Below are 27,921 nucleotides of genomic sequence, written 5' to 3'. Positions count from 1 at the left end.
ACACAATGATGGAAATAATCATGGCCTATAAACCTTCAAGCTGGACCCTATTCCAACTAAACTACTGAAAGAGCTGCTTCCTGTGCTTGGCCCATTGAACATAATAAACGGCTCTCTATCCACCGGATGAGTACCAAACTCACTAAAAGTGGCAGTAATAAAGCCTCTTGAAAAAGCCAAACCTTGACCCAGAAAATATTTTAAAAACTAATCGGCCTATATCGAATCTTCCATTCCTCTCAAAAATTTTAGAAAAGGCTGTTGCGCAGCAACTCACTGCCTTCCTGAAGACAAACAATGTATAAGAAATGCTTCAGTCTGGTTCTAGACCCCATCATAGCACTGAGACTGCACTTGTGAAGGTGGTAAATTACCTTTTAATGGCATCAGACCGAGGCTCTGCATCTGTCCTCGTGCTCCTAGACCTTAGTGCTGCTTTTGATACCATCGATCACAACATTCTTTTGGAGAGATTGGAAACACAAATTGGTCTACACGGACAAGTTCTGGCCTGGTTTAGATCTTATCTGTCGGAAAGATATCAGTTTGTCTCTGAGAATGGCTTGTCCTCTGACAAATGAACTGTAAATTTTGGTGTTCCTCAAGGTTCCGTTTTAGGACCACTATTGTTTTCACTATATATTTTACCTCTTGGGGATGTCCTTCGAAAACATAATGTTAACTTTCACTGCTATGCGGATGACACACAGCTGTACATTTCAATGAAACATGGTGAAGCCCCAAAATTGCCCTCGCTAGAAGCCTGTGTTTCAGACATAAGGAAGTGGATGGCTGCAAACGTTTTACTTTTAAACTCGGACAAAACAGAGAAAGAAAACAGAGAAACCAAGAAACAAAGAGATCTTCTGTTGAATTTGACAATTAATCTTAATGGTTGTACAGTCGTCTCAAATAAAACTGTGAAGGACCTCGGCGTTACTCTGGACTCTGATCTCTCTTTTGACGAACATATCAAGACTGTTTCAAGGACAGCTTTTTTCCCATCTACGTAACATTGCAAAAATCAGAAACTTTGTCCAAAAATGCAGAAAAATGTATCCATGCTTTTGTTACTTCTAGGTTAGACTACTGCAATGCTCTACTTTCCGGCTACCTGGTTAAAGCACTAAATACACTTCAGTTAGTGCTAAATATGGCTGCTAGAATCCTGAATAGAACCAAAACATGTGATCATATTACTCCAGTGCTAGCCTCCCTACACCTGCTTCCTGTCAAGGCAAGGGCTAATTTCAAGGTTTTACTGCTAACCTACAAAGCATTACATGGGCTTGCTCCTACCTATCTCTCTGATTTGGTCCTGCCGTACATACCTACACGTACGCTACGGTCACAAGACTCAGGCCTCCTAATTGTCCCTAGAATTTCTAAGCAAACAGCTGGAGGCAGGGCTTTCTCCTATAGAGCTCAATTTTTATGGCATGGTCTGCCTACCCATGTGAGAGACGCAAACACGGTCTCAACCTTTAAGTCTTTACTGAAGACTCATTTCTTCAGTGGGTCATATGATTGAGTGTAGTCTGGCACAGGAGTGTGAAGGTGAATGGAAAGGCTCTGGAGCAACGAACCGCCCTTGCTGTCTCTGCCTGGCCGGTTCCCCTCTGTCCACTGGAATTCTCTGCCTCTAATCCTATTACAGGGGCTGAGTCACTGGCTTACTGGTGCGGGAGGGGTGCGTCACTTGAGTGAGTTGAGTCACTGATGTGATCTTCCTGTCTGGGTTGGCGCCCCCCTTGGGTTGTGCCGTGGCGGAGATCTTTGTGGGCTATACTCGGCCTTGTCTCAGGATGGTGGTTGAAGATATCCATCTAGTGGTGTGGGGGCTGTGCTTTGGCAAAGTGGGTGGGGTTATATCCTTCCCGTTTGGCCCTGTCCGGTAGTATCATCGGATGGGGCCACAGTGTCTCCTGACCCCTCCTGTCTCAGCCTCCATTATTTATGCTGCAGTAGTTTGTGTCAGGGGGCTAGGGTCAGTTTGTTATATCTGGAGTACTTCTCCTGCCTTATCCGGTGTCCTGTGTAAATTTAAGTATGCTCTCTTTAATTCTCTCTTTCTCTCGGAGGACCTGAGGCCTAGGACCATGCCTCAGGACTACCTGGCATGATGACTCCTTGCTGTCCCCAGTCCACCTGGCCGTGCTGCTGCTCCAGTTTCAACTGTTCTGCCTGCGGCTATGGAATCCTGACCTATTCACCGGACGTGCTACCTGTCCCAGACCTATTATTTGACCATGCTGGTCATTTATGAACATTTGAACATCTTGGCCATGTTCTGTTATAATCTCCACCCGGCACAGCCAGAAGAGGACTGGCCACCCCTCATAGCCTGGTTCCTCTCTAGGTTTCTTCCTAGGTTTTGACCTTTCTAGGGAGTTTTTCCTAGCCAACGTGCTTCAACACCTGCATTGCTTTCTGTTTGGGGTTTTAGGCTGGGTTTCTGTACAGCACTTTGAGATATCAGCTGATGTATGAAGGGCTATATAAATAAATGTAATTTGGATTTGATTTCCAGCCGGAATAACAGCAAAGTATCTGCATATTTAAGCTGTTTTCTTGTGACATTCATTTGGATGCATCTATAACAATTAGCTGATGATGCACAAATTTGCCTGGCATAGAAAGATGTTCCTTCTCATCAGGACACTGTTCATTACGAGATCACATTGTATATCAAACCCTAGGCTAGAAGCTAGCTAAATAGTTTGTAGCTAGCAAACATGCCAATATGAAAACACACACAAAATAAAAACACAAACATGCTGTGTAGCTGAGGTAACAAATATCCCAGCTGTTAAATCAGAGACTGATGAAGATAGACTATTACCTGATAATAAGACTGGTGGTGTTCTGTGAGGAACCAACCACACAGTTATGAGTAAAAGGACCAAATTCATTCTCCATTGGTCCAGACCTCAATCATAGGGTTCTCTTGTACCTTCTGTACTCACCAAATATTGGTCCCCAAAAGGAGCAGCAGTGTCAGCTAGAGTTATATGAGTGAATATGATAATTTTACATTCCTTGTTCTGCCACCATTTCCAATATTAAACAGTGAGCCACACTGGCAGAATCTGTATTTTTGGGTCCAGGCTGATAATTGGCTGTTTCACCTTTGGTTTCTGTCATTTCTGTGAGAAACTTACAAGGACCATCAATTTTTTTGTTGTTGTATCACTTTCAGTTATAACCCTCAGCTTGCCAGTAGCAGAACCAAGGAACCGACTAGAACCAAGGAACCGATTAGATAGACAAGCAAACAGTCCCCAAATGGTTTCCCTTTCCACTAAGTCCAGATGCCATGAAGCAGCAGGAAAACATTTGATATTTTTGCTCCATTTCCTTTCCCACTCACTGCCAATAGCTAAGCCTACCTTTCTTAAATCTAAAGCCACATGCACCTAGTTCATTCCACCATGCATTCCCATCCAAGTCAATTTTGCTTCACCCCTCCCCTCCATTTTCTTTCAAATTACATTTCAAAGAGTCCTTGGAGACAGCAGTGGCCTGAGAGTTGGTGGATCACATTTTCTCATTAATATAGTGGCACCGTAGATGCCTTCTGATTACAGCATGAATAATAAATAGGCCACTGCTGAGTCTCCCTTCAGTGGGTTAAGCCCTACTGTTTAATTCACGGTCAATCCAACAGTATTAGGGAAACTGCTTCTCCACAGTGGCAAATGGAACACGACATTGTTGTTCAAGGCTTAATAAACAACTAGTCAAGTCCTGTAACTGTTGGGAAGGATATTCTCAGAGAATCACAGTCAGGGCTCATGAGAATAGTCCTGTTGCGTTTGACATGCCGTTTCGATTTGAGAAAGTAAACTGTGTTCCTTAATAGCAGTTTCAGATTGTGTGTTGAATGTCATAACATTCACAAATTAATTGGTCACTATATCTTTATGGTTCTGGTTCTAATAGTTGCTTGAGTGCCATTCTTAAACTAGTCCATTTTCCATTTAGTCTGACAAATCACATAACAAGATCTGTATTCACGTGGAGTTCCATAAAAGCATAAATAAACAAAAGGGAATACATTTAAGCTTGATTTTCCACACTTCAATCCACTGCAGATGAAAAAACAACAAATTCAAAACAAATGTCTGGGAGTGGTCCCTAAGCGACGGCTTCACTGGCTCAATATGCAGTTCATGAACTAACAATTACACGGCGATCTGAGGGCTCCTGAACAGCTAATCTTTATTTATGTCTGATTAACATAATATACATTACCAGTCAAAAGTTTGGACACCTACTCATTCAAGGGTTTTTATTTTTTACTATTTTCTACATTGTAGAATAGTGAAGACATTCAAAACTACAAAATAACATGGAACCAAAAAAAAGTGTTAAACAAATCTAAATATACTTTAGATTATTCAAAGTAGCCACCCTTTGCCTTGATGACAGCTTTCTCCCAACCAGTGTCACCTGGAATGCTTTTCCAACAGTCTTGAAGGAGTTCACATATATGTTGAGCACTTGTTGGCTGCTTTTCCTTCACTCTGCGGTCGAACTCATGCCAAACCTTCTCAATTGGGTTGAGGTCGGGTGATTGTGGAGGCCATGTCATCTGATGCAGCATTCCATCACTCTCCTTCTTGGTCATATAGCCCTTACACAGCCTGGAAGTGTGTTGATTCATTGTTCTGTTGAAAAACAAATGATAGCCCCACTAAGCGCAAAACCAGATGGGATGGCGTATCGCTGCAGAATTTTTTGGTAGCCATGCTGATTAAGTGTGCCTTGTCCTCCATGCTTGTGATGGGTCTGTTACTTGAACTCTGTGAAGCATTTATTTGGGTTGCAGTTTCTGAGGCTGGTAAATGCTAATGAATTTATCCTCTGCAGCAGAGGTAACTCTGGGGCTTCCTTTCCTGTGGCGGTCCTCATGAAAGTCAGTTTCATCATAGCGCTTGTTGATTTTTGCCACTACACTTGAAGAAACATTAAAAGTTTTTTACATTTTCCGGATTGACTGACTGTTATGAGCCCCTTTGGCCCTGCAGTCTAGGGGGGATGGAAACGAGACCCGTAACATATCTCATGCAAATCATAACAGTGAAAAGGAACAGTGAGAACTAAAAACAACAGACAACCTAAATCTCCCGTCAAACACTAAAGGTTTTATTGCTTAAACACACGGTAATGGGGGGGGAGGGGGCTGAGCTGGACCTAAGGAAAGAAAGATCCAAAAAACCCTAAGCTAGTCTTACCAGCTTCAAGCACAGCTAGCTAACTAACCAATAAAATACTGTGGGTGGTCCGCCCAGTTCTAACTAGGGTATTTAGACTATGTTTTCCTACTGGGTAATGTATGCCCATGGGCGATTTGGCTTGGTATCCCCTTTTCCCACCAACAAACAAACAGTGATACACCACAACAATACATACTCACAGGATAACGGACAAATGTGACATGTAGGCGCAAAAACAAAAGAGAGATAGCTCAATCCAAAGAGAGATAGAGAGTTTGGGAAAATAACTGACTGGGAATGTGATTGGGTAAGGGAAAAAGAGCAGGTGTGTCTTCAGTGGCGACTGATGAGTGACACCTGTGACTAGGGCAGAAGGAAATAAAACAAATACACACACAGGATACTTGTATCAGTAATACTGACCTTCATGTCTTAAAGTAATGATGGACTGTCGTTTCCTTTTGCTTATTTGAGCTGTTCTTGCCATAATATGGACTTGGTATTTTACCAAATAAGGTTATCTTCTGTATACCACCCCTACCATTGCACAACACAACTGATTGACTCAAAAGCATTAATTCCACAAATGGACTTTTAACAAGGCACACCTGTTATTGAAATTATTATTGACTACCTCATGGAGCTGGTTGAGAGAATACCAAGAGTGTGCAAAGCTGTCATCAAGGCAAACTTTGAGGAATCTCAAATATAAAAGATATTTGATTTGTTTAACACCTTTTTGGTGTTAAACACTACTCGATTCCATGTGTTATTTCATAATTTTGATGTCTTCACTATTATTCTACAATGTAGAAAATAGTCAAAATAAAGAAAACCCCTTGAATGAGTAGGTGTGTCCAAACTTTTGACTGGTACTGTATATGTGGCATACATAAATAATGCACAATCTTTCTAATTATGTGAAGGGCATCCTTTTGGTTCAGGCAGAGAAAGTTATGTGCTGCTATTCTTCCTCCAGTATTTTCAAGGAAGTATGTCTCCCGCTACAGGTTACAAGGGGTATATTCTCAACTCGCATCACCCCGTGTGACTCAACAACAGGCCGTAATAACAAATGCTATACTGATAGGCAAGATAATCATATGTAAACTTTGTGACTGTGCAGTATTTAAATCACTGACAATAACATGTCTGTTTGTCATAGTGATGCATTTGATGATGCATTTAATTTAAAGAGATTCTCTGGTACTTTTGTATACTTTTTAGTTCTGAAAGTAGCACTCACAATGCAAAAGTGGTCCCACATCATTGCTCTTTCTCTCTCCCTCTCTGTTGTGTCCACTGAGCCGTTGGGCCCACCCGGCAACCTCATTGGATAACGCTGTGTAGGCCTCTTGCTAGCTGTCACTCAAAATGCGAGGGGCTGAAGCTCATTGGCTGAAATTCTAATTGCTAGGGGCTGGCCCACGTGGGGAGAAATGTAGGGAAAAAGGCACGGCACAGCTTTAAGAAAACAGTCGCTTCCCAAAGTGGGAGGTTTAAAAATACTTTCTTCGTCATCAAGTACCGGAGCATGTCTTTTACTACACCAGCTTAACCCTCCAATGTTGTTACGGTATTCTTTACGGACACATCTATTGCGCAGGAGATAGTTGAGTTAAAAGCTTTTCATATAATATAATATTTTTAACATACTCAATAATTGACTTTTGAATTGATCCATCACACAAAAATTATGGTAATGTGTAACCTATTAATATTTGACATTTATTAGTATACCTGAAACTTTAACAAATACTGTACATAATAAATAAATAAATACCAATTGTATTATTAGAATTATTGAAGACTTTCAAAACAGCTTTAAAATGACCCAAGAAGTATCAAAACAAAGTCAACAAAGTTTACATTTTTTTCCTTCACCTTGTCTTCAATGCTCGCAAAGTATTTCATTTGGGCGAGAAGTGCTTTGGCAGCTTGAAGCTCTCCTGTTGAAAAGAAAAAAACTGTATGTGGAGCAAAAGCGAAAAGAAAGTTGAACCATGTGACTCACAAGCACATCTGAAAGCATCTGAATTAACACCATAAGACTGAACAGTGAGTAGGAGGGAGAGAAACATAACACTTTAGTGTCTGAGGGCAACATACCTTTGTGCAGCGATAGATCTATTTGTTCAGTCAAGTCTTTCAATTTCTCTGCAAGTAAATGGGGAGAAAAAAGTTTAAATACATTTTGCATTGAAATGCAATATGGTACAATTTCCAAAAATCACATCCCGTAAGCTTATCAAAGCCATTACTGTAAAAAATAAACAATACACTGATTCATTTTGTTGAACTCCCTTCCTACAGATTCAAATCAACATATTCATGAAGAAGAATAAGTAGGCTGAGTAAAATTATTATTTTAACCCACACCTTTCATAGAGGCACCTATCTTGTCCGTTTCTTCTTTGCTCTATGCCTCATCCAGAGCTTCGTTATCTCCATCAACTCCATAAGAAACATAGGATTGGCCCCATTATCCGTCCCCTCTTCTATGTGCATGATCTTCAGCTCCAGCTGAAATAGAAGCAGGAAGTCACTTACAATGACTGATTCAACCTTTTCGTTTTATGACATGGAATGGAAGACAACATTCCACCGGTTGTCACAGATAGCAGGCAGTCACATAAAAAGACAGGATTCAAACTGTTCATTTTCCAACATTGAAGGGAACACAACATTCCACAACTGTCTGGGATGCTACAAAAACAACCAATTAAAAGTCTAGACGGACTGACGGAGGCTTTGTGCTGCTGAATGCTATTTAGGGGGTCAAGGCTGGATAAATGTAAAATACGTTGTGACAAATATTGCTGTTAAAATGGTTAGGCTACATAAATACTATTTGATGAAATTGGTTTTAGAAAAGGGACTCAAGTGAAATGGTGCCATCGTTCATTCAAAATGGGTCTATTTTAGGGCTCTCCAACCCTGTAACTGGAGAGCTCCCGTTCTGCAGGTTTTCCATCCAACCCCAGTTATTAGAATCAGGTGCGCTAGATTAGGAGGGTTGGAGTGAAAATCTACAGGACAGTAGCTTTCCAGGAACAGGGTTGGAGAGCCCAGGGGCCTCATTTATCAACCGTGCGTAGGCACAAATGTGTGCATAAACCATGCGTGGGATCATTTCCATGCAAAGTGCACATATGAACGTTTGCTTGACAGTGTGCGTGAATTTATGCACAGCATGCGTAAGCACAGTGCCAAGTGGTAGAATAATCTGAAATAGTCGAATCCACTAATTTGAAGGGGTGTCCACACACTTTTGTATGTAGGTAGATAGGTAGGTAGATAAAGTTGAAGTCGGAGGTTTACATACACCTTAGCCAAATATATTTCAAATCAGTTTTTCACAATTCCTGACATTTAATCCTAGTAAAAATTCCCTGTTTTAGGTCAGTTAGGATAACCACTTTATTTTAAGAATGTGAAATGTCAGAATAATAGTAGAGAGAGTGATTTATTTCTGCTTTAATTTCTTTCATCACATTCCCAGCGAGTCAGAAGTTTGCATAAACTCAATTAGTATTTGGTAGCATTGCCTTTAAATTGTTTGTTTAACTTGGGTCAAACGTTCCGGGTAGCCTTCCACAAGCTTCCCACAATAATTTGGGTGAATTTTAGCACATTCCTCCTGACAGAGCTGGTGTAACTGAGTCAGGTTTGTAGGCCTCCTTGCTCGCACACACTTTTTCAGTTCTGCCCACAAAATGTTCTATAGGATTGAGGTCAGGGCTTTGTGATGGCCACTCCAATACCTTGACTTTGTTGTCCTTAAGCCATTTTGCCACAACTTTGGAAGTATGCTTGGGGTCATTGTCCATTTGGAAGACCCATTTGCGACCAAGCGTTTAACTTCCTGACTGATGTCTTGAGATGTTGCTTCAATATATCCACATCATTTTCCTCCCTCATGATGCCATCTATTTTGTGAAGTGCACCAATCCTTCCTGCAGCAAAGCATCCCCACAACATGATGCTGCCACCCCCATGCTTCACGGTTGTGATGGTGTTCTTCGGCTTGCAAGCCTCCCCCTTTTTCCTCTAAACAAAAAGATGGTCATTATAGCCAAACAGTTTCATCAGGCCAGAGGACATTTCTCCAAAAAGTACAATCTTTGTCCCAATGTGCAGTTCTAAACCGTAGTCTGGCTGTTTTTATGGCGGTTTAGGAGCAGTGGCTTCTTCCTTGCTGAGTGGCCTTTCAGGTTATGTTACTTTTGTACCCGTTTCCTCCAGCATCTTCACAAGGTCCGTTGCTGTTGTTCTGGGATTGATTTGCACTTTTCACACCAAAGTACGTTTATCTCTAGGAGACAGAACGCATCTCCTTCCTGAGCAATATGACGGCTGAGTGGTCCCATGGTGTTTATACTTGCGTACTATTGTTTGTACAGATGAACGTGGTACCTTCAGGCGTTTGGAAATTGCTCCCAAGGATGAACCAGACTTGTGGAGGTCTATAATTTTTTTCTGAGGTCTTGGCTGATTTCTTTTGACTTTCCCATGATGTCAAGCAAATAGGCACTGAGCTTGAAGGTAGGCCTTGAAATACATCCACAGGTACACTGCCAATTGACTCAAATTATGTCAATTAGCCCATCAGAAGCTTCTAAAGCCATGACGTCATTTTCTGGAATTTTCCAAGCTGTTTAAAGGCACAGTCAACTTAGTGTATGTAAACTTTTGTCCCACTGGAATTGTGATACAGTGAATTATAAGTGAAATAATCTGTCTGTAAACAATTGTTGAAAAAAAGACTTGTGTCATGCACAAAGTAGATGTCCTAACCGACTTGCCAAAACTAGTTTGTTAACAAGAAATTTGTGGAGTGGTTGAAAAACGAGTATTAATGACTCCAACCTAAGTGTATGTAAACTTCTGACTTCAACTGTATGAATTGCACCCCCCACTCTTTAACATGTCTCCTCCACTTCATCTACACTGTTTTAAGTGGATTTAACAAGTGACATCAATAAGGGATAATAGCCCTCACCTGGATTCACCTGGTCAGTCTGTCATGGACAGAGCAGGTGTTCATAATGTTTTGTACACTCAGTGTATATTCTTTCATCAGATCAAATTTTAATCGTCACATTCTTCATTGCCAACAGGTGCAAAATACAGTGAAATGCTTACAACAATGCAGAGAGAGAAAATAGAGATATTTGAAAAGTAATAACATGTAATAATAAAAGTTATAATAAATACAGGAATAATGCTAACTTGGCTAATATATTCACGGGGTACCAGTACTGAGCCATTGTGCAAGGGTATGAGGTAATTGAGGTAATTATGTACATATAACTAGAAATAAAGTGACTAGGCACCAGGATAGATAATAAAAACAGAAGCAGAAGCTTATGTGAAGAGTCAAAACATTTTAGTGCGAAAGGTTCAATGCAGATAGTCTGAATAAATTGTTAACCAAATAGCTACCCGGACTAACTATTTAGCAGTCTTAGGGCTTGGGGGTGGAAACTGTTCCGGGTTTTGTTCTTTCCAGACTTGGTGTATCGGTACTTCTTGCCGTGTGGTAGCAGAGAGAACAGTCTATGACTTAGGCAGCTGGAGTATTTTACCATTTCCTCTGACACTGCCTGGTATAGAAGTCCTGGATGGCAGGGAGCTCATTCCCAGTGATGTACTGCACCGTACGCACTACCCTCTGTCATGCCTTGCGGTCGGGTGCCAAGCAGTTGCCGTACCAAGCGGTGATGCAGCCAGTCAAGATGCTCTCAATTGTGCAGCTGTAGAACTTTTTGAGGATCTGAGGGCCCATGCCAAATCTTTTCAGCCTCACTACAGCCCCGTCGGTGTGAATAGGGGCGTGCTTGGCCCTCCGTTTCCTGTAGTCCAAAATCAGCTACTTTTTCTTTCTGACGTTGAGGGAAAATTGTTGTCCTGTCACCACATTGCCAGGTCTCTGACCACCTCCCTATAGGCTGTCTCAACGTTATCGGTGATCAGGCCTGCCACCGTCATGTCGTCACGAAACTTAGCAATGGTTTTGGAGTCGTGCACGGCCATGCTGTTGTGGGTGAACATGGAGCACAGGAGGGGACTAAGCACAAACACCTGAGGGTCCCCTGTGTTGAGGATCAGCGTGGCAGATATGTTGTTATTCAATCATTTCATCCAAACTGCTTTTTGGTGAATGAAAGATGAATGAGGGCCACACTCCAGTCCATCTGGTAGTGGTAATGCACTTTAAAGCTAGCTAAATGTTCATGAATGTTTCATGTGTGTTTCGACCTGTCCCCAAATTAATATAGCTGGTTCACGGTTGGTTTTGGTATTTTAACCTGCATGTCATGAACGCATCTGGTGTGGCTAGACAAAATCAATACGCATAAGTACGGAGCCGGTTTGGTCAGCATGTAAAGGTGAGAACACAACAGTTCACCTGACAAGACTGAATCCAAACATTACACTGTTGAAATTATGTACATTTTACATTGACTGTACTTTTCACAGCATTTGTTGAAAAAGAAAGCTGAAAATACTCTGGATACATTCAGTAACATAATAATAATACAAAATGTGGGGTAGGTGCAACATAAGACCAAGCAATTACAGGAGTTTGAGTAAGAGGACTAACTGTTGTCTCCAAGGCCACACACCTCTCCAAAGTCTGTACAGTTCCATAGCAATTTCAATGCACATTGATTACTCGAGAAGAACCTTCAGCTATTAGTTGCCTTTTTAATTTTTAGCTCTCCTAGCTGTGCCAATAAGGAACTAAAGCAAGGACACGTTTTGTTTTGAACACATTTTGGTTTGCATAGAATAAAGTTTTTCCGCAGCTAATTTTCTTCACAATACGACAAACAGGCCAATTCTGTTTAGGACAACCCAAGGTTTGACGCCATGTCATCATTGAACCTGTACATCAAACATAGCTATAATAAATGTTGATAACGTAAATAGTATGAGTTTTATCATATGGAAATGTTAAGTGCATATTTGGACTCACAGGTGTGTGGTTTTCTTGTATGACATCAAAGCGGTATTTATTATAATCCTCAACATCTCATGTTTCAGAACATATCGAGTCCTCTTGATTTACACCACCTCCCTCACTCAGACAACAAAACATTTGCAAAAGTATCCCAATTAGCAGGAGGGATGGGAGCATCTTCCTTTTGAGGGTGGTCCTCACATGTGGGTTGTTCCATTTGAATTTGATTACTTTATGATCGCACCCTTTTGATTTGAATGAAACCTATACATATTTGCCCATGGTAGAAGTGGTCAGAATGTGACTTTTTGGACCTGAATGCCAAAACATTCAGGAGATAGAGGTGCTCAATGAGCTGAGGTAGAGGGAGGACATGCCTATGAGGGACTTAAATTGGTACTAGTAAATAAATTGGGTAAATAAATTGGAACTAGTGGGTCTGGTGTCGTGTATGCCATGTTTTTCAACTGCCCTCGACAACATGTGAATGCAATGAGTGTGAGCAAACTAAAGGGATAGGAATAGGCAACCTGGTGTCAGAGCACTTCGTATTATGTACGTAAATCTGAGATGCTCCATTTAGTACGATACGTTACCTTTTGTATGGTGTGTATTCATTTGTGGATGTCCTTGATCCATTTTTTTGTGTGATATGTTACGAATTACAATTCGAATGATAGGTTGTGAATTTGCAAAATGTACAATATGTTACAAATACATTTAAAACATTATAATAATTTGCAAAACGTATGATATGTTACGAATTCCAATTTTTATGTTTAACGTTAGCTAGTTGGATAACATTAGCTACGTTAGGTTAGGGTTCAGGTAAGTTTAAAGGATTAATGTTAGGGGAAGGGTTGGCTAAAGGGGTTAAAGTTAGGGGAAGGGTTAGGTAACATTCTAAGTAGTTGCAAAGTAGCTCAAATGTAAGTAGTTGATAAATTGCTAATTAGATCAAATGCTAAAGTTGTCTGTGATGAGATTCGAAAACACACAACCTTTGTTTGCTAGACATTGCCGTTATACACCCACCCTCCTTTCATTTTAGTAACCTTTTTATGTAACTATACCAAACATAACATATCATACTAATGTGAGTGTCCCGGATTTAAATTTACTAAATTACGTCTAGTCTATGAGACCAGGCTGGGATAGGTTGTGTGTGTATGTGTGCACAAACATAGTTTGTGCGTTAGAAATGCGATATGATCACTCACCAATCCATAATCTGGAAGGATACTCCCTCGTCTGGAGGCTGGACAAAATTACAATATAAACAGACTGTCTACAGTTCTAAAAGTTCAGCTTTACAGACGCTGTGCAGAAAGTCCTTTCCAGTGAATTGACATGTTTCACCTTACTTTTATTCTGTGATCTGAAATCTATGCCGTTGTTGTGCCTATTGTCCTTACTGCTAGTGAAGGTGATCGAGTTGCTGTATAGTTTTGCATAAAAAGAGGAAGCCTTAGATACGCATTGTCTGTTCACCAATAATGTATGTGAATGCTGAAGAGCCTGTGGTGTGCACATAATCCGCAAATTGTTCAGTGACAGCATTGTTAGCAGCTAAAAACATGGATTAGCTCACTGGTTATGATCATCTAAAACCAAAGCCATCGAGCATTTCCTGGAGAAGCTTATGTTTCTTCTTCTATGGTGTGACAAGCGACAAAAAGCGTACTATTGCCACCTATTGGAAACTGGTATAGGTACAGGCTGCAGTGCTCTGATAAAGACAACAGATGAACAGAAGACAAGCTAGACACACCAAAATGTATTTCTGCTAGCAGCTAGCCTGTGGGGAGCCAAACTGAGTAAGTTTTCTAATAACTAGACTCTAGTTAGCTAAAACGATATTCAACACAGGCCTTAATTCTCTGGAGTTGTTTGTACTTATGCCGGTCGATTGAACGTTCGTGTGCTGGCTATGTTAGCTAGCTAACAAACATGCTGACAAATGTCAGCTAGACAGCTAAGTTAGCCAACTATATAGCTATCTAACCATCTTAGCTATTTTAGCTGCAGTAGTAAACTAATGTGATGCACGCTATCGCTGCTATGATAACATCAAACACTGGCTAATTACCAGTCGACTATAGCTAGCTAGCGGTTGAATTTCACAATCGTCTGCGCACCATAGACCCCACTGATAGAACAATGCGAGAGACCGGTTTAATCTGGCATGACTTGGCCAGCGAGCATGGTGATGTTAGCTAAGCTAGTTTTGTCACTAATTTAATGACAAGACAAAGGACAGCTATCTATTCACCGTGAAAATTGCATTTTGTCGTTACAAGTAATAGTGTATATATATATATATATATATAGTCTAATAAAAATTATATCCTTTTGTCCGATTTTGCTAACTTCATCTCACATCATCAGACTGCTGAATAAACTCCTGTTTAGCTATGTCAACGTTATGGTGTCACCCTTCAAGTGCTTAACATGTTTTCTTAAGGAATGGGATAGACTTATGTAAGCTTAAGCTATTCGTGTTATACACAAATATAATATTTGAAAGTCTGTTTGTCTGATAGGTATTAACTTACATATGGTAACTAACCCCAGTGCTACCAGACATCATGAAAGAGTTGCTTACTAGTCCTAATTATTCTTCACTTCTCTTTTTCTTTTGTTTTCAGATCAGCAAACCACCCATTCCTATGAAGATAAAAGAAACCTGGGCTCATGAGGATTGCTGGGCACACACCGAGTGGGATATCCACCAAGCACTGGAGTACAGATAACACTGCACTACCACCACTGTGGTAAGCGCATCAGATGTCTTGATACCTGCACAATTCACATAAATCAGGCTAATCTCACAGATATGTTGCCTAGACATATATTTATTTACTCAGTTTTCTATTGTCTCTATAGTATTCTTATCAGAATGCTTGTGTACTTTGTATTACACAATAATAGGAAGTTGAGTTATACATTTGGATACAGTCCCTCGACGAGTGCTGATTTAACTGTGGTAATAATGGCCCTGTAGAAAGAATTCTTACCACTAAATGCTTTTTATCAGCACTCTAATGGGATGTCTGGTCTCATAATAGGGTGAATTGGGCTGAATTGTGGTGACATTCTGTGTGGGAGTAGACTTATATGGGAGGTCTGACTGGGCTGTGGTGGGCCCAGGCAGGCGACAGACTTCTCATCTCCACAGGAAGTCTGTTCTGTCTGTCTTCCTTGCTGAACAGATGAGGGACTGGGATGGTACCCTACATTCTCAGGAATTTGTTCTTTAGATAATGTTCCAAAAACTTTGCAAATAACAGAGTTGGCGATAAAGAAAGCACATGTGGATTCTTCAATCCTACCGCATTGTATGTACTTTATTCTTTATTGGCATAGTTGCAGCAGTGTTTTTGGAACTGGTTCTAAACAACTAAATAACATGTTCCTGAAAATATAACCTAGTCTAATGACCATCCCGAGAGGAGAAGGGCCATTAGGTGAGGGCCCGAGGCACAGCCAATGTTCCTCCCAGCAGGGAGACATCCAAGAGTAGGAGAAACGGGGTACAGTGTTAGAGGAGGCAGCGCTGGCTGTCTCCAGCCCCTAAGGTAAACAGGATCTTGTCCTGAAGGTCGCTGGGGTGCTCCACAAGGCCACTGAAGACAATATCCTGGGTATTATTATCGGAAACGACTAAGAATAGAGAGCACGGTGGTTGTCGTGCTTTTGGTTTGTGTTTGGACCAAACGAGCCAAAACGGAAGATATTTCTATAGAAGTGTTACAGTTGTGAAGATAATGTTCTGGAAGGGAGTGGCACGTGGGGGGAGGGCACATGATATTTTGATTTGATTTTTATGGTAAAATGTCTGAGGTTTTTCAGCCTGTCTGTTATAGAACTTTTGAAGATTTTGAGTTGTAGGCCTAGCACCTAAATAGAGAAGACATATTTTGTAAGCTTTTCACAAATGGAGACTTAATGTTCTACTGTATTTTATTCCAGATTTTGTTAGTCTTATTTATTTTAAAATATATGATACTGGGCATATAGGATAGACTACCTACACTACAAAATAAATGTACTCATACGTGTTATTCGATCATTTCAACCAAACTGCTTGCACGCGGCAACAGACGTCTCCATAGCCAGGCGCTAAAATAGATCTTGGTTCTATTTGAGATTCTTGATGCGCTGCAAGTCCCGCTTCTCCCATCTACTCATTGGTTTTCACGAGCATACTAACCCACGTGGGTGATTGGAATATGAACGAGGAGAGACTAATCAAAGAAAACGAACTAAATAGGTTTCTCAAATAGTCACCTAAAAAGGACCTAATGTGTTTCAGGTAAAATAACAACCCAATGTTTATCTCGCAGGACAAATTAGCTCGCTAAATGTTCATGAATGTTTCATGTGTGCTTCGACCTCTCCCCAAATTAATATAGTTGGTTTTGGTGTTTTAACCTCTGTGTCATTCATGCGTCTCGTGGGGAAAGACAATCAACATGCGCACGATGGCACACACGGGGACAGTTTGATCAAGGTGTCAGTGTTTCTTTCTTTATAATTGAAGTGATTTACAAGGTGGACCACACTTAAATGACTAATCTAACCGCTTATAAATTAGATTACTGCTAAACTGACTTTGGTCTTCTGAGACAACGTGTGTGTTTGCCAGGGTAATAAAAATGCTGTCCAATACCTGCCCTATGGGAGTTAGATTAATTGGACCTGCTTGACAGTGGTGAAATCAATAGCAAAGCAAACTCCAGTGTAATGCATCAGAGATTCAGGTGTTAGACCATGCACGTGATTGTCAGTCTTTTTTCATTTCATTGCTACACCTTTCAAATTAATCATTTGGTATTTTCTGATGGATGACCTATCATGATGCCATTGATTTATGTTGCTGCCAATACCGGCTATGTAGTACACATCACATTCATTCAACGTAGAATGCTTGTCTTTTCTTTTTTTCTTATAATGCCAGAGGCAAGCAATGGTAGACTTCGTTGATTTTGAGTGTTAAATGGCTTAAAGAATGTAGCCTGTTATTAATTGCAGTAGCTAATCTGTGTTCCATATGCCCATACCATTTTTTTATGGCATAATAGGCTCTTTCCATATTTTTGTTATTGTATTTCAAATTGGAGGTGGAGCCCACCATTCTAAATGGCAAGTATTTCAGAAAATGTTTTGCTATTCTGTAATTTGATCATAAGAACTTGAACAGATCATGAAACAGGTTGTTTCAAAATTCATACTTGTCTTCTATCTAGAAAATTAGGCGAGTACGGACGTCAACTGTCATTTTTCAAGTGTGATTCCAAACGTAAGTACGTGAAAAGGCAAGTATGTACTAAGTTTACCGGAAGTTCCATAAGCGTACTTGGGAGGTCTGGAAAATAAAGCACGCATGGGAGCATACTTTTTCGGTCCTTTCGCGGGGAGGCTATCACATAACACCTTTTTTTTAACTTCTTAATTAATGGCGGACTAAAGTCCCGCTTGGGAGATCAATTTCCAGAGGATTAAGAAATACTTTTGTAAATTGTAAGTCTTGTGTTTTTATTCAACAAATTGTTAAAATGTTCAAATTACTTTCATATGAATTTTGAATTCAAATGTTGAGTCACTGGTGTTTATCAGACTGATAGCCACTCTCGTCAGACGTCATAGGTAGCTAGAAGTGATCTTGTCTTGCTAATCAGCTGTTTTAGAGATGAGCAACTAAACAAACTAATCGTGAAGTCGGCAATATGTCAATTGTGAAGATCCAGACAGTTTTTATTTTATTTTTTTTTAATCCAGAATTTTTATACTTGCTAGCCAGCTAATGACAAATTCAAATTTGTTTTTTGTCTGTTTGTTTTCAGGGACAGATAGCAACTGATGCGTTAATTTTACTCCATGGCATTGGCTTGGCAGGACAAATGTCATGCCCGATGGTTTGGAGTTAAGACATTTTAACAACAACTGATTAAAAACTTGGGAAATACAGCTAGATCTGTTCTGTTCAATCTAGGCCTGCTAGCCAGCCAAGTTATTTTTGCTTTCTTTCGTTATTGTTCAATGTAGTGTCTGTTAACTTTCTTCTTGTTACTTTCCCCTCCCCTCTTGTGTTGCATCATTTGCATATTAAGAAAATGGGTTGAATAATCAACTAAAAGTAAATCGGTGACCACTTGATCAAGCCTATGAATATTCTAAACTTTTTTACAAAACCATTGCACATTTGTAAAGGTAGTTGTTTCTCAGCATCTTGAACCAGGGGTGTGATCATGAGTCCAAACTAAAACGAGATTCTATTGGACAAATTCAGGTAGGTTCCTTTCCGTTTAAGAAACGTTAACAATCGGCAGAAGGAATTCACCCCAGCACACAAATTTGAGCAGTGAGGTTAATTTCTCCACCCCACCCTTATGTTTCTGCTCTGTTCCCCTCAGGTTGAAGCACATCCCACCCTAACACCTAGACACATGTAAAGAACTTGGAAACCTGCCGTCCACCTGGAAAGTCACCCTATCCCAGGGGTTTAGTCAGTAGTTTATTAAGTAGTGTGCAACATCACTACAGTAGATCCATACATGTTGTTTTCTATCGTGGAACTTATGAAGCTCATTCTAAAATACAATGAGTTCTCTTCTAGGGGAACTTCACTGTGTGCAAGTTTTTATTCCTGCCCTGCACAAACACCTTGTACAACTATTCGTGGTCTACAATTTACAGGAAAACAAATAAAAGCGACCATATTTATTAAAAATGACAAGTGTTGATGTCTCCCCACAGTTCTGGTTTTGAGGCTTGGCATCTGGGGGCTGCAGTTAATTTGTCAAATTCCCTACAAGGAGAGAGAAAGGCATTCATAATATTACAATGGTGTAATTATTTAATGTAATTCCTGTTTGATATGCATGCATATGATTAAAGTTGACATTGTCCTTTAATATGCCAGTGTTTGTTTTGTATCCAATGCATTTAGCTTACACTAGGATGAAGTGGCCTTCTAATCTAGTTGTATTGCATCATATCGCCTATCATTTGGTTATCAGTGTATAAAGTGAATGTAAAACAAAGCTAGCTTGAACATCATATGCATGGGTGTTATAGTTGTGTGAATTTAGCACTGAAAGCCTGCTCATTAGAAATGTAATGTTAGATTCATAGTGAAACACAAATTGCCAGAATATTGATCATTCTTAAACCGTAAGCAAAATTGTTTATTTAGCTTTTATTTATTTTTTGCTTCAAGCGTACCTGTCATACGTCCACAACGATGGAGCAGCAGACCAAGTAATGTGTGAGAGGAGGACCCCACATAAAATATTGATTGTGGTCGGTGTCAGCTTAATTCACTAACACGTACTGAGGAGAACGATTCTGTGTAAACAAATGTAGCTAGCTGACTGCGTGGTGATGCGGTTTCCTGTTTATGTCTGTCACATCGAAGTACGTTTCAAATTTAACGGATTTTAAGCACTGCGTTCTCTATTCTAGACAGTATGCTCTCTCAGGTGTTCTTGGAAGTTCACCCTTGAAAGAACTGGTGAACGCAGGTGTGCATTTTGAAACATGGCCATACTGTATGTCATACTACTCTCCTCTTCCCAGGTAAACCATGATCCCCATCACTGAGCTGCGTTACTTTGTAGACTGTCAGCCTGCCTACCGTATCCTGAAGCCATGGTGGGACGTCTTCACCGACTACATCTCTATCGTCATGCTCATGATCGCCGTGTTCGGGGGCACGCTGCAGGTCCGTGAGCGGATATTCCCTTTTTTTTTCCAATGCACTTGGTCTTATTTTTGTCCAGCACATGTTACATTTCAAATTAAACTTAATTTGTTTTATGCACAGGAATGAAATGCTTATTTTGCTATTTTCGATGTATCTAAAATCCTCTCGTTTCGTTCTGCAGGTCACTCAGGACAAGATGATCTGCCTGCCCTGCAAGTGGGTGGTCAACCAGACCTGCAGGAGGTATTTCAATGCCACCCTGTCGGCCCCGCTGATGTTGGAGCCAAAAGGGATCCAATACAACCTGGACCGCCACCAGTACAACTACGTAGACGCCGTCTGCTACGAGAACCGCCTGCACTGGTTCGCCAAGTACTTCCCCTACCTGGTGCTACTGCACACGCTTATCTTCCTGGCTTGCAGTAACTTCTGGTTCAAGTTCCCCCGGACTAGCTCCAAACTGGAGCACTTTGTGTCGATTCTCCTGAAGTGTTTTGACTCTCCCTGGACCACCAGGGCTCTGTCTGAGACGGTGGTGGAGGAGAGCGACCCCAAGCCGATAAAGATGAATGGCTCAATGGATAAGAAAGTGTCGTGTATCAGCGAGGATGTGGAGGCTAGCGTCCCCATGCTCCAAAGGACAAAGTCTCGCCTGGAGCAGGGTATTGTGGATCGCACAGAGACGGGCGTCCTGGATAAGAAAGAAGGTGAACAGGCAAAGGCCTTGTTCGAAAAAGTGAAGAAGTTCCGCATACACGTGGAAGAAGGAGACATTGTGTACAGGCTCTACATCCGACAGACTATTATCAAAGTCATTAAGTTTATTTTGATTATCTGCTATACAGGGTATTATGTGCACAATATTCAGTTCAGCGTGGACTGTAGTGTGGATCTAGAGGACCTCACGGGGTATAGCATGTATCGTTGTGCTCATCCTCTGGCCACGCTGTTTAAGATCCTAGCTTGTGTCTACATCAGCTTAGTGGGGGTTTATGGATTCATTTGCATGTATACCCTCTGTTGGATGCTGCGGCGCTCGCTGAAGAAATACTCCTTTGAGTCGATACGAGAGGAGAGCAGTTACAGCGACATACCGGACGTAAAGAACGACTTTGCTTTCATGCTGCACATGATCGACCAGTACGATCCGCTGTACTCCAAACGCTTTGCCGTCTTCCTGTCTGAAGTGAGCGAGAACAAGCTGCGGCAGCTCAACCTGAACAATGAGTGGACTCTGGACAAACTGAGGCAGAGGATAACCAAGAACTCCCAGGAGAAGCTAGAGCTGCACCTGTTCATGCTGAGCGGCATCCCAGACACCGTGTTTGATCTGATAGAGCTGGAGGTAGTTTGTGTAGAATTACCAGTGTTCCTTGTTGGCTGTGCCTTGTTTTTGTCACACAAAAAAATCTATGTCCACACTGTAGCAACTTTGATTTGTTGTACAGTTTAGGAAAGCACTCGCACATATGAGTCAGCTTGTTGCAGGTGTATGGGAATAATTAGATGATAGAATCAGAAACTCGCACATTGCTCTTGCCTGTGTGGGTCATTTCAGTTTATTGGGCTTTCGGACCAAATTTATTATTTGTATTATTATTGATGATATTCTAGGTGCTGAAGCTGGAGCTCATCCCAGACATCACCATCCCTCCCATCATCGCCCAGCTGGTCAACCTGAAGGAGATGTGGCTATACCACACCCCGGCTAAGATCGAGGCTCCGGCCCTGGCCTTCCTCAGGGAGAACCTCAAGTCCCTCCACATCAAATTCACAGACATCAAGGAGATCCCTCTGTGGATCTATAGTTTGAAGAACCTGAGCGAGCTACACTTGACTGGGAACCTGAGCGCAGAGAACAATCGATATATTGTTATTGATGGGCTACGGGAGCTGAAGAGGCTCAAGGTAAAATTAACTTTTACAGACTAGCACACTCATCGATAGTCCTTATCAGTGAGGCATTTTTTAGCACCTATTATTATTTGAACTGCCTTGTATTTTTTTCAGTCTACGTACATAGCGCTTTGAGTTTTCTCTAACACTATAAAAATGCTATATACATTTAAATGCATTTATTATTAAGGTCCTCCGGCTAAAGAGCAACTTGACCAAGCTACCTCAGGTGGTGACGGATGTGGGGGTGCACCTCCAGAAGCTCTCAGTTAACAACGAGGGCACCAAGCTGATGGTTCTCAACAGCCTGAAGAAGATGGTGAACCTGACAGAACTGGAGCTGATACGTTGTGATCTGGAACGCATCCCACACTCCATCTTCAGCCTGCACAACCTGCAGGAGATTGACCTCAAGGTAAGTTTGTCATTGCTGTTTGTTACGTTCAGTGTACTTTTATGTGTTCTCGCAAATATAATGTGATTTTTCTTGTTTTTAGTCCATCTTGCTGATTTAATTATGTAAAGTGACTTTGGTTTCCCGGACACATTAATTATAGTCCTGCACTTAAAACCATGCTCAGTGGAGATTCTCATTTTGAATCTTTTTTGTTGTTGTTCAGGGCTAAGCTTAATCTGTGTCAAGGAAACTGGCACGGGGTGTTTTGAAAAGTATGAATAAAATATATTATTATTGTCATCATTGAAGGACAACAATCTGAAGACTATCGAGGAGATCATCAGCTTCCAGCACCTGCACCGTCTGGTCTGCCTTAAACTCTGGTACAACCAGATTGCCTACATTCCCATCCAGATCGGCACCCTCAACAACATGGAGAGGCTCTATCTGAACAGGAATAAGATTGATAACATCCCCAGTCAGCTTTTCTATTGTCGTAAGCTACGCTTCCTGGACCTGAGCCATAACAACCTCACCTACATCCCAGCAGACGTGGGGTACCTGCAGAACCTCCAGTACCTGGCAGTCACAGCCAACAGAGTTAGTGCTTTCATTTTCAGCTTTGGTTTGTTGTACTAGACATTTCTGATGGGTTTTAAATACAATTTATTCTGGATTCATTATTTATGAGGAATGTGTTGTCTGTACTGTAGTTGTGTTTACTTATCTGAGAACTGAATCAAATTGCATTAACACAGTGATTTGTGTTTCATTTATTTGATTGGGTTTTCTTAGTCTGTAATAACTAGGTTTAACTCCAGATGTTTTGTCTGATAATTACAGTTTTACACATTGCAGTGTTTGTCACATATCCATCTGATATTATCTCTCTATCCGACTTCTCCCTTTTTTCTACTTCTACCGCGTTTAGATCGAGACCCTGCCCAATGAGCTGTTCCAGTGTAAGAAGCTCCGTACTCTGAACCTGGGGAATAACTGCCTGACGTCTCTGCCATCACGCTTCGGGGAGCTGACGGGGCTGATCCAGCTGGAGCTGAGGGGGAACAGGCTGGAATGTCTGCCCGTAGAGCTGGGGGAGTGCAAGCAGCTGAAGAGGACGGGCCTGGTGGTGGAGGAGGACCTCTTCAACACCCTGCCCACCGAGGTGAAGGAGCAGCTGTGGAAGGTGGACAAGGAGACGGCCTGAACAGATGGGGGTTGGAGGTGGATGTTCACTCCGTTGAAACAGCAAGGGCCCCTGGAGGGCTGGGGAGGACTACACAGACCCAGACAGCACGCTAACCGAGCAGGACCTGCTCACTTTGACTGTACTCTACTGCAGGGCTGCTTTTCAAGGGAATCTATGCTAATGTCCCACCGCCATGCTACTTTTTTCCAGCAGTAACAGTTGTGAAATGCCGTTGTAAAAGGGACATTGGTAAGGAAAAGTGTTACGTTTTACGATGTGTGTGGATTGAATGAGATCAGATGTGTTGCATATGAGATTGCAAAATGCAAATGCAATATTCCTGTACGAGAAAGGACTTAAATAATTAGCCAGCAGATGCATTTTCTGGTGGGCAGTGTTGTTGTCATTCAGACAGGGTATATTATCCTGTCATATCGTATCGTAACCCATTTATATAACACAATGCAGTAGACTACCCTTGATCCAGATTCTGTAGGGTGCTACGGGATGTTTGGAGATTTACGGAACGGGGCTATGGAGAAAAATGGGGGAAGGCCTCAGGGCCATGCTTTTTATATTTCAGGTGTGGGGAGGGTTTAGTATTATTTATTTTTTATCGAGTCCTGTAATTGATCAAATTATGTTTTCTCGGTTTTAGAATGAGTTGCTTACTATATAACGATGTGTGCCCGATGCCGCCCCAAAACCCTTATTCTCCTCTGGGCACCCAATTTCAAGTGACCTATAGTCTATTTGCTGTGATCCCAATCAAATGATCCATTGCTTATAGGCCTAGGCTATATGAAGTGCATGCTTGGAGAAGCACAAGGCAAAGTTATATTTGTAAGAAAATGAACTTCCTGAATGTTTTGCGCTGTTCTGGTGGTGTAAATTAAACTAGACTACACTGCAATGGATATTCCAGTCAAGAACCCTGCCCTGCTCTTGCTGACCAAAACCTGTTTGTGCTATCTAACCAATGGCTGTGCAATGTGGCAGTTCAGGAGGTGAGTCAGATATCTTCTGAAAATCATTTTTAATTCCGGCTAATTTCAGTAGGCCTAATTCATTTCAAGTCTTCATTTTTAATTGGACTTTACTAACAAGAGGGCTTTGTGTTGGAGCCTATTTCTTCCTATTTAAGAAAAAGAGGTAGGCCTACCTGTTTGACAGATGAAATCATAGGATCTTATAAATAGATGGCCAGTTCCTCCACCAACCATGCACTCTTTAAAAGCATCTGTCAGTGAAGGGCTTGGTGTGTTAAGTGAAAACCACGGCTCGAATTGAGGGGGTATGTGAGAGTATGCCATACCTTTTGTTAAAGAAAATAGCAAAAAGCATAGACCTACCCTTTTATTTTTAAGAAAATAAAACGGACCCTATTATATAAAGCAATCTATAATGGTGCTTTAGTCCGTGATGCTTTATGCTAGAATTGAGCTGTAAAATACATGGGAAAGACGAGACTCCGATGCATATGGGGATGTATTTGGTTTGTCTCTATGACACTGAGTCTGAGCTACAACCTTCTATAGCCGACGAGACAAAAACATTTACTTTGCTTGGGAAGTAATCTAATATGTGTGATTCTGTTGCTATCAATTGAGCTATTCATTTTCTGTAAAATGTTTAAACTCCAACAGCTTTTAGGGAGGTATGCAAGGTCAATGCATTCCTCTGACACAGCAAAACACATGAATAAGAGGAGCCTGCTTGTCATCAGAAACGTGGATTATAACACAGCTGCAATGAGCATTACTATGGATGAAGACAAGATTAACAAAATATGGTCTTTTTACAAAAGTACAACAAATGCCTCATAGGAATCATAGCTGGCTATCGCTATGTAAACCTGGGATTGTATGTCAATCACTAACTGCTACAGTACTACCTTTGCTCCTTCTAGCCAAAGGTTAATACAGTATGATCCCCGAAAAAGGGATTATTTTAAATAGGTAGTGCATGGACATTTTCACATGTCAGTTAATGGGAGGAGAGATGTGAATAAGAAGTCAAGAAGATTTAAAGGGATTTATTAAACATATATATTGCACTAGATGGATGAAATCATCTTATCTACAGTAAGAGGATAGTCTTGTATTACACCGTCGGACAAATGCACAAAAAGCACAATGTGTAGGCTATTTATGTTATTGGAGGTTATGATGCAATGCAAATGTCCTCAGCAATGCTGGCGTAGACAATCAACTCTAATTTCATGGTGTATTTTCAGTGACATTATGCATGTTATAATGGAATTATGTACATATTAATGCTAGATTACATAGAAAGTGAGACAAGACTAACAGTAAAGACCAGATTAAGCCTAGTCTAGGACTAAAAAGCATTCTCCGTCTCAATGGAAATTCTAATTTGAAAGAGGTTTTTTTTCCATGACGAGGCTGAATCTGTCTAGGAAACCGACCCTAGATGAGTCCTGCCCATCATCAAGCGTGGGGTGTCATGAAGAAACTGTCCCCTTATGTCCTGTGCAATGCAGTTTTCAATATGGAAACTGCATTTGGTGCGCTGGGTGTTTGTTGAAGTCTGTGAATCAATGTGTAATCCCAAGGAAACCCATTTGAATTTTTTTTTTTATCTACTCTCACTCACTATCCTAACTCACTAAATCAATCTTATTGAAGCCACTATTTTTAGGTAGGTTTATTGAGTGGTAAATGAAATGCAAGCAATACTTCATGATATTAATTTGAAGAACAGTCGCACTTAGACATTCCATTTTTCTTCAGTGTTGACAGCTATTAGTACAGTACACCAAAACCTCAGGAAATTGCCATTCAATTTTATCCTCCTTTTGTTGACATTTTTGTTTATTCCACTCAGTATTTTGATGTTAATTTAACAGTTGTTATACCACACATTTTTATATTTCTATACTTTTTAAAATGTTTTCTGGTTTTTATTAGCATTTAATATAATATGAATTGCTGGTTCGAAATTGTCAAACTTTTAATAAAATAAATCTGAAATCATACATCACATGGGGCAATTCATTTCTATGTCTTCTGTTAGTTACATTCTGAAACACCGATTTAACAATGTTAAAGGTTTCTTTTGGTTCTCACTTGAATTAAGAGTATGGAAGGAAAGTATGTTTCATGTAGTTCTGTTTTTAATCTTATTTGTCATCCTTTCCAACATGTCATTTTGACACTATTGTTTTTATATCTCATTACTTTGTTGACTGACAACCCAAGTTTAACTTTTCATTCAGACACAGTGACTAGCAGTCAGTAGTGTAGCAGCAGTATTACATTTATTTAAAACAAATTGTTCAGCACTTTTGGACAATAAGTTTGCTATTTTGTTTAAATGACATGAATGTTGTGAACTGTCTAATCCTAATTATCCCCTTAAACATGATCACCATTCCCCTTCCTTTACTCTTTCATTCCTGTTATGAAATGATAGTATAATAAATGTAATTATGCACATACTGGTCTCATTTTACCATTTGTTTCCTGAATCAATTTGTTTTGATAAATTTAAGTGAGCAAAAATCAAGAGGCTTTCTATGGTTATGAAATTACTATTTCGAAAAAGGGATTTCAGATTTTCTAATTGATGTTTGAACATTTTGTACTTTGTGTACAGAGAGAACCAAAGGTGTCACTCAGCACATGTAAGGAACTTGACAAAAACGTTATTTTCATGGTGTTTCATTACTTTAACAGAATGTTTCCTTTAATTTTCCCTACATTTTTGGTAATGTTCTTGGAACCTTCGCCAAGTGGTTTGACATGTTTTCATATAGTTTGAGAACATTAAGAGACAATGTTCTTCTGTGAGAATTTCAGTACTTCAATGTTTTCTGCTGGTTTCGTTATGGTTCTATTTGAAGTAATGTTTTAAGAAAACTTTCGATAAAACCCACAACACAGTAACATTCAGAGAACGTTCGAAGAATGTTATTTAAAAACATTTGCATTCGGTTCTCAGCGTCAACACAACTCTATCCTTGATCTTGTTAAATGTGTTCAGGTGTGTTGGCTGCACCCACTAATTGGTCGCACCTGACCTTAATGAGTGCTTCTTTCCTTTGAAATGGGGTCTGTTTGAATATACTGAAATGAACAGCTTTGCATGAGTAAAAAAGAACATAGCATGCTAGCTCCATACTGGTGGCACAGTGGACTAATTCCATGGCTAGAGAGCAAAATATCATAGGTTTGGAATCTCACTGACACCAATGCCACAATAAAAAAGGAATGTGTTTGCATAATTAATGCCTAAGCAAATTCCTTTCCATATGTCCTGTCTGTGCTTGGAGTTAAAAACAGTTAAGCTAGCAGTGTTATTAAAAGTCTAATTGTAACATTTAGTGAAAGTTTTAAGGAAGTTATTTAAAAAACTCCAAATAACCTTTACATTTGGTTCCCAAAGATTCCCAGAATGTTATTTAATTAACCTTCAAATAACCTATAATTTCCGTTCTCAGAACATTAATAAAAACCACCCCAGAAAGCGTTTAGTGACCAGAGTAAAATGTTCTCAGAACCTTCCTGCAACCAAAAAAGTGTA

At 40.5% G+C, this 27,921-nt stretch overlaps 1 protein-coding gene and 1 long non-coding RNA gene across 2 annotated transcripts; one reads left to right on the top strand and one right to left on the bottom strand.

Moving 5' to 3' along the window:
• Positions 1-6,913: 6,913 nt before the first annotated feature.
• Positions 6,914-13,827, bottom strand: LOC139412094 (uncharacterized). Its single transcript, XR_011634664.1, has 4 exons — positions 13,407-13,827; positions 7,599-7,742; positions 7,329-7,376; positions 6,914-7,168 (listed from the first exon to the last, which is right to left on the bottom strand). It is a non-coding gene; the product is annotated as an uncharacterized lncRNA (long non-coding RNA).
• A 67-nt stretch (positions 13,828-13,894) lies between these two features.
• On the top strand, positions 13,895-26,836 carry LOC139411181 (leucine rich repeat containing 8 VRAC subunit Ab). The gene is made up of 8 exons (XM_071157100.1): positions 13,895-14,003; positions 14,835-14,960; positions 19,768-19,912; positions 20,076-21,239; positions 21,509-21,802; positions 21,981-22,205; positions 22,497-22,787; positions 23,119-26,836. The coding sequence occupies exons 3-8, from the start codon at positions 19,775-19,777 to the stop codon at positions 23,392-23,394; spliced, it is 2,388 nt and encodes a 795-aa protein (XP_071013201.1). The 5' UTR covers positions 13,895-14,003; positions 14,835-14,960; positions 19,768-19,774; the 3' UTR covers positions 23,395-26,836.
• Positions 26,837-27,921: the final 1,085 nt, after the last annotated feature.

The sequence above is a fragment of the Oncorhynchus clarkii genome, chromosome 6, assembly GCF_045791955.1.
Source record: "Oncorhynchus clarkii lewisi isolate Uvic-CL-2024 chromosome 6, UVic_Ocla_1.0, whole genome shotgun sequence".
Lineage (NCBI taxonomy): Eukaryota > Metazoa > Chordata > Actinopteri > Salmoniformes > Salmonidae > Oncorhynchus > Oncorhynchus clarkii.
The sequence above is the reverse complement of the archived record's forward strand: the minus strand, read 5'-3'. Positions and strand labels throughout refer to the sequence as shown.

What these genes read in the sequence shown, in the direction of transcription:
- LOC139411181 (XM_071157100.1), top strand. Translation starts at nt 19,775, where the DNA reads ATGATCCCCATCACTGAGCTGCGTTACTTTGTAGACTGTCAGCCTGCC. An exon ending in GGGAGCTGAAGAGGCTCAAG is followed by an intron (nt 21,803 to 21,980) that starts GTAAAATTAACT and finishes TTTATTATTAAG; the next exon opens with GTCCTCCGGCTAAAGAGCAA. An exon ending in TGGCAGTCACAGCCAACAGA is followed by an intron (nt 22,788 to 23,118) that starts GTTAGTGCTTTC and finishes TACCGCGTTTAG; the next exon opens with ATCGAGACCCTGCCCAATGA.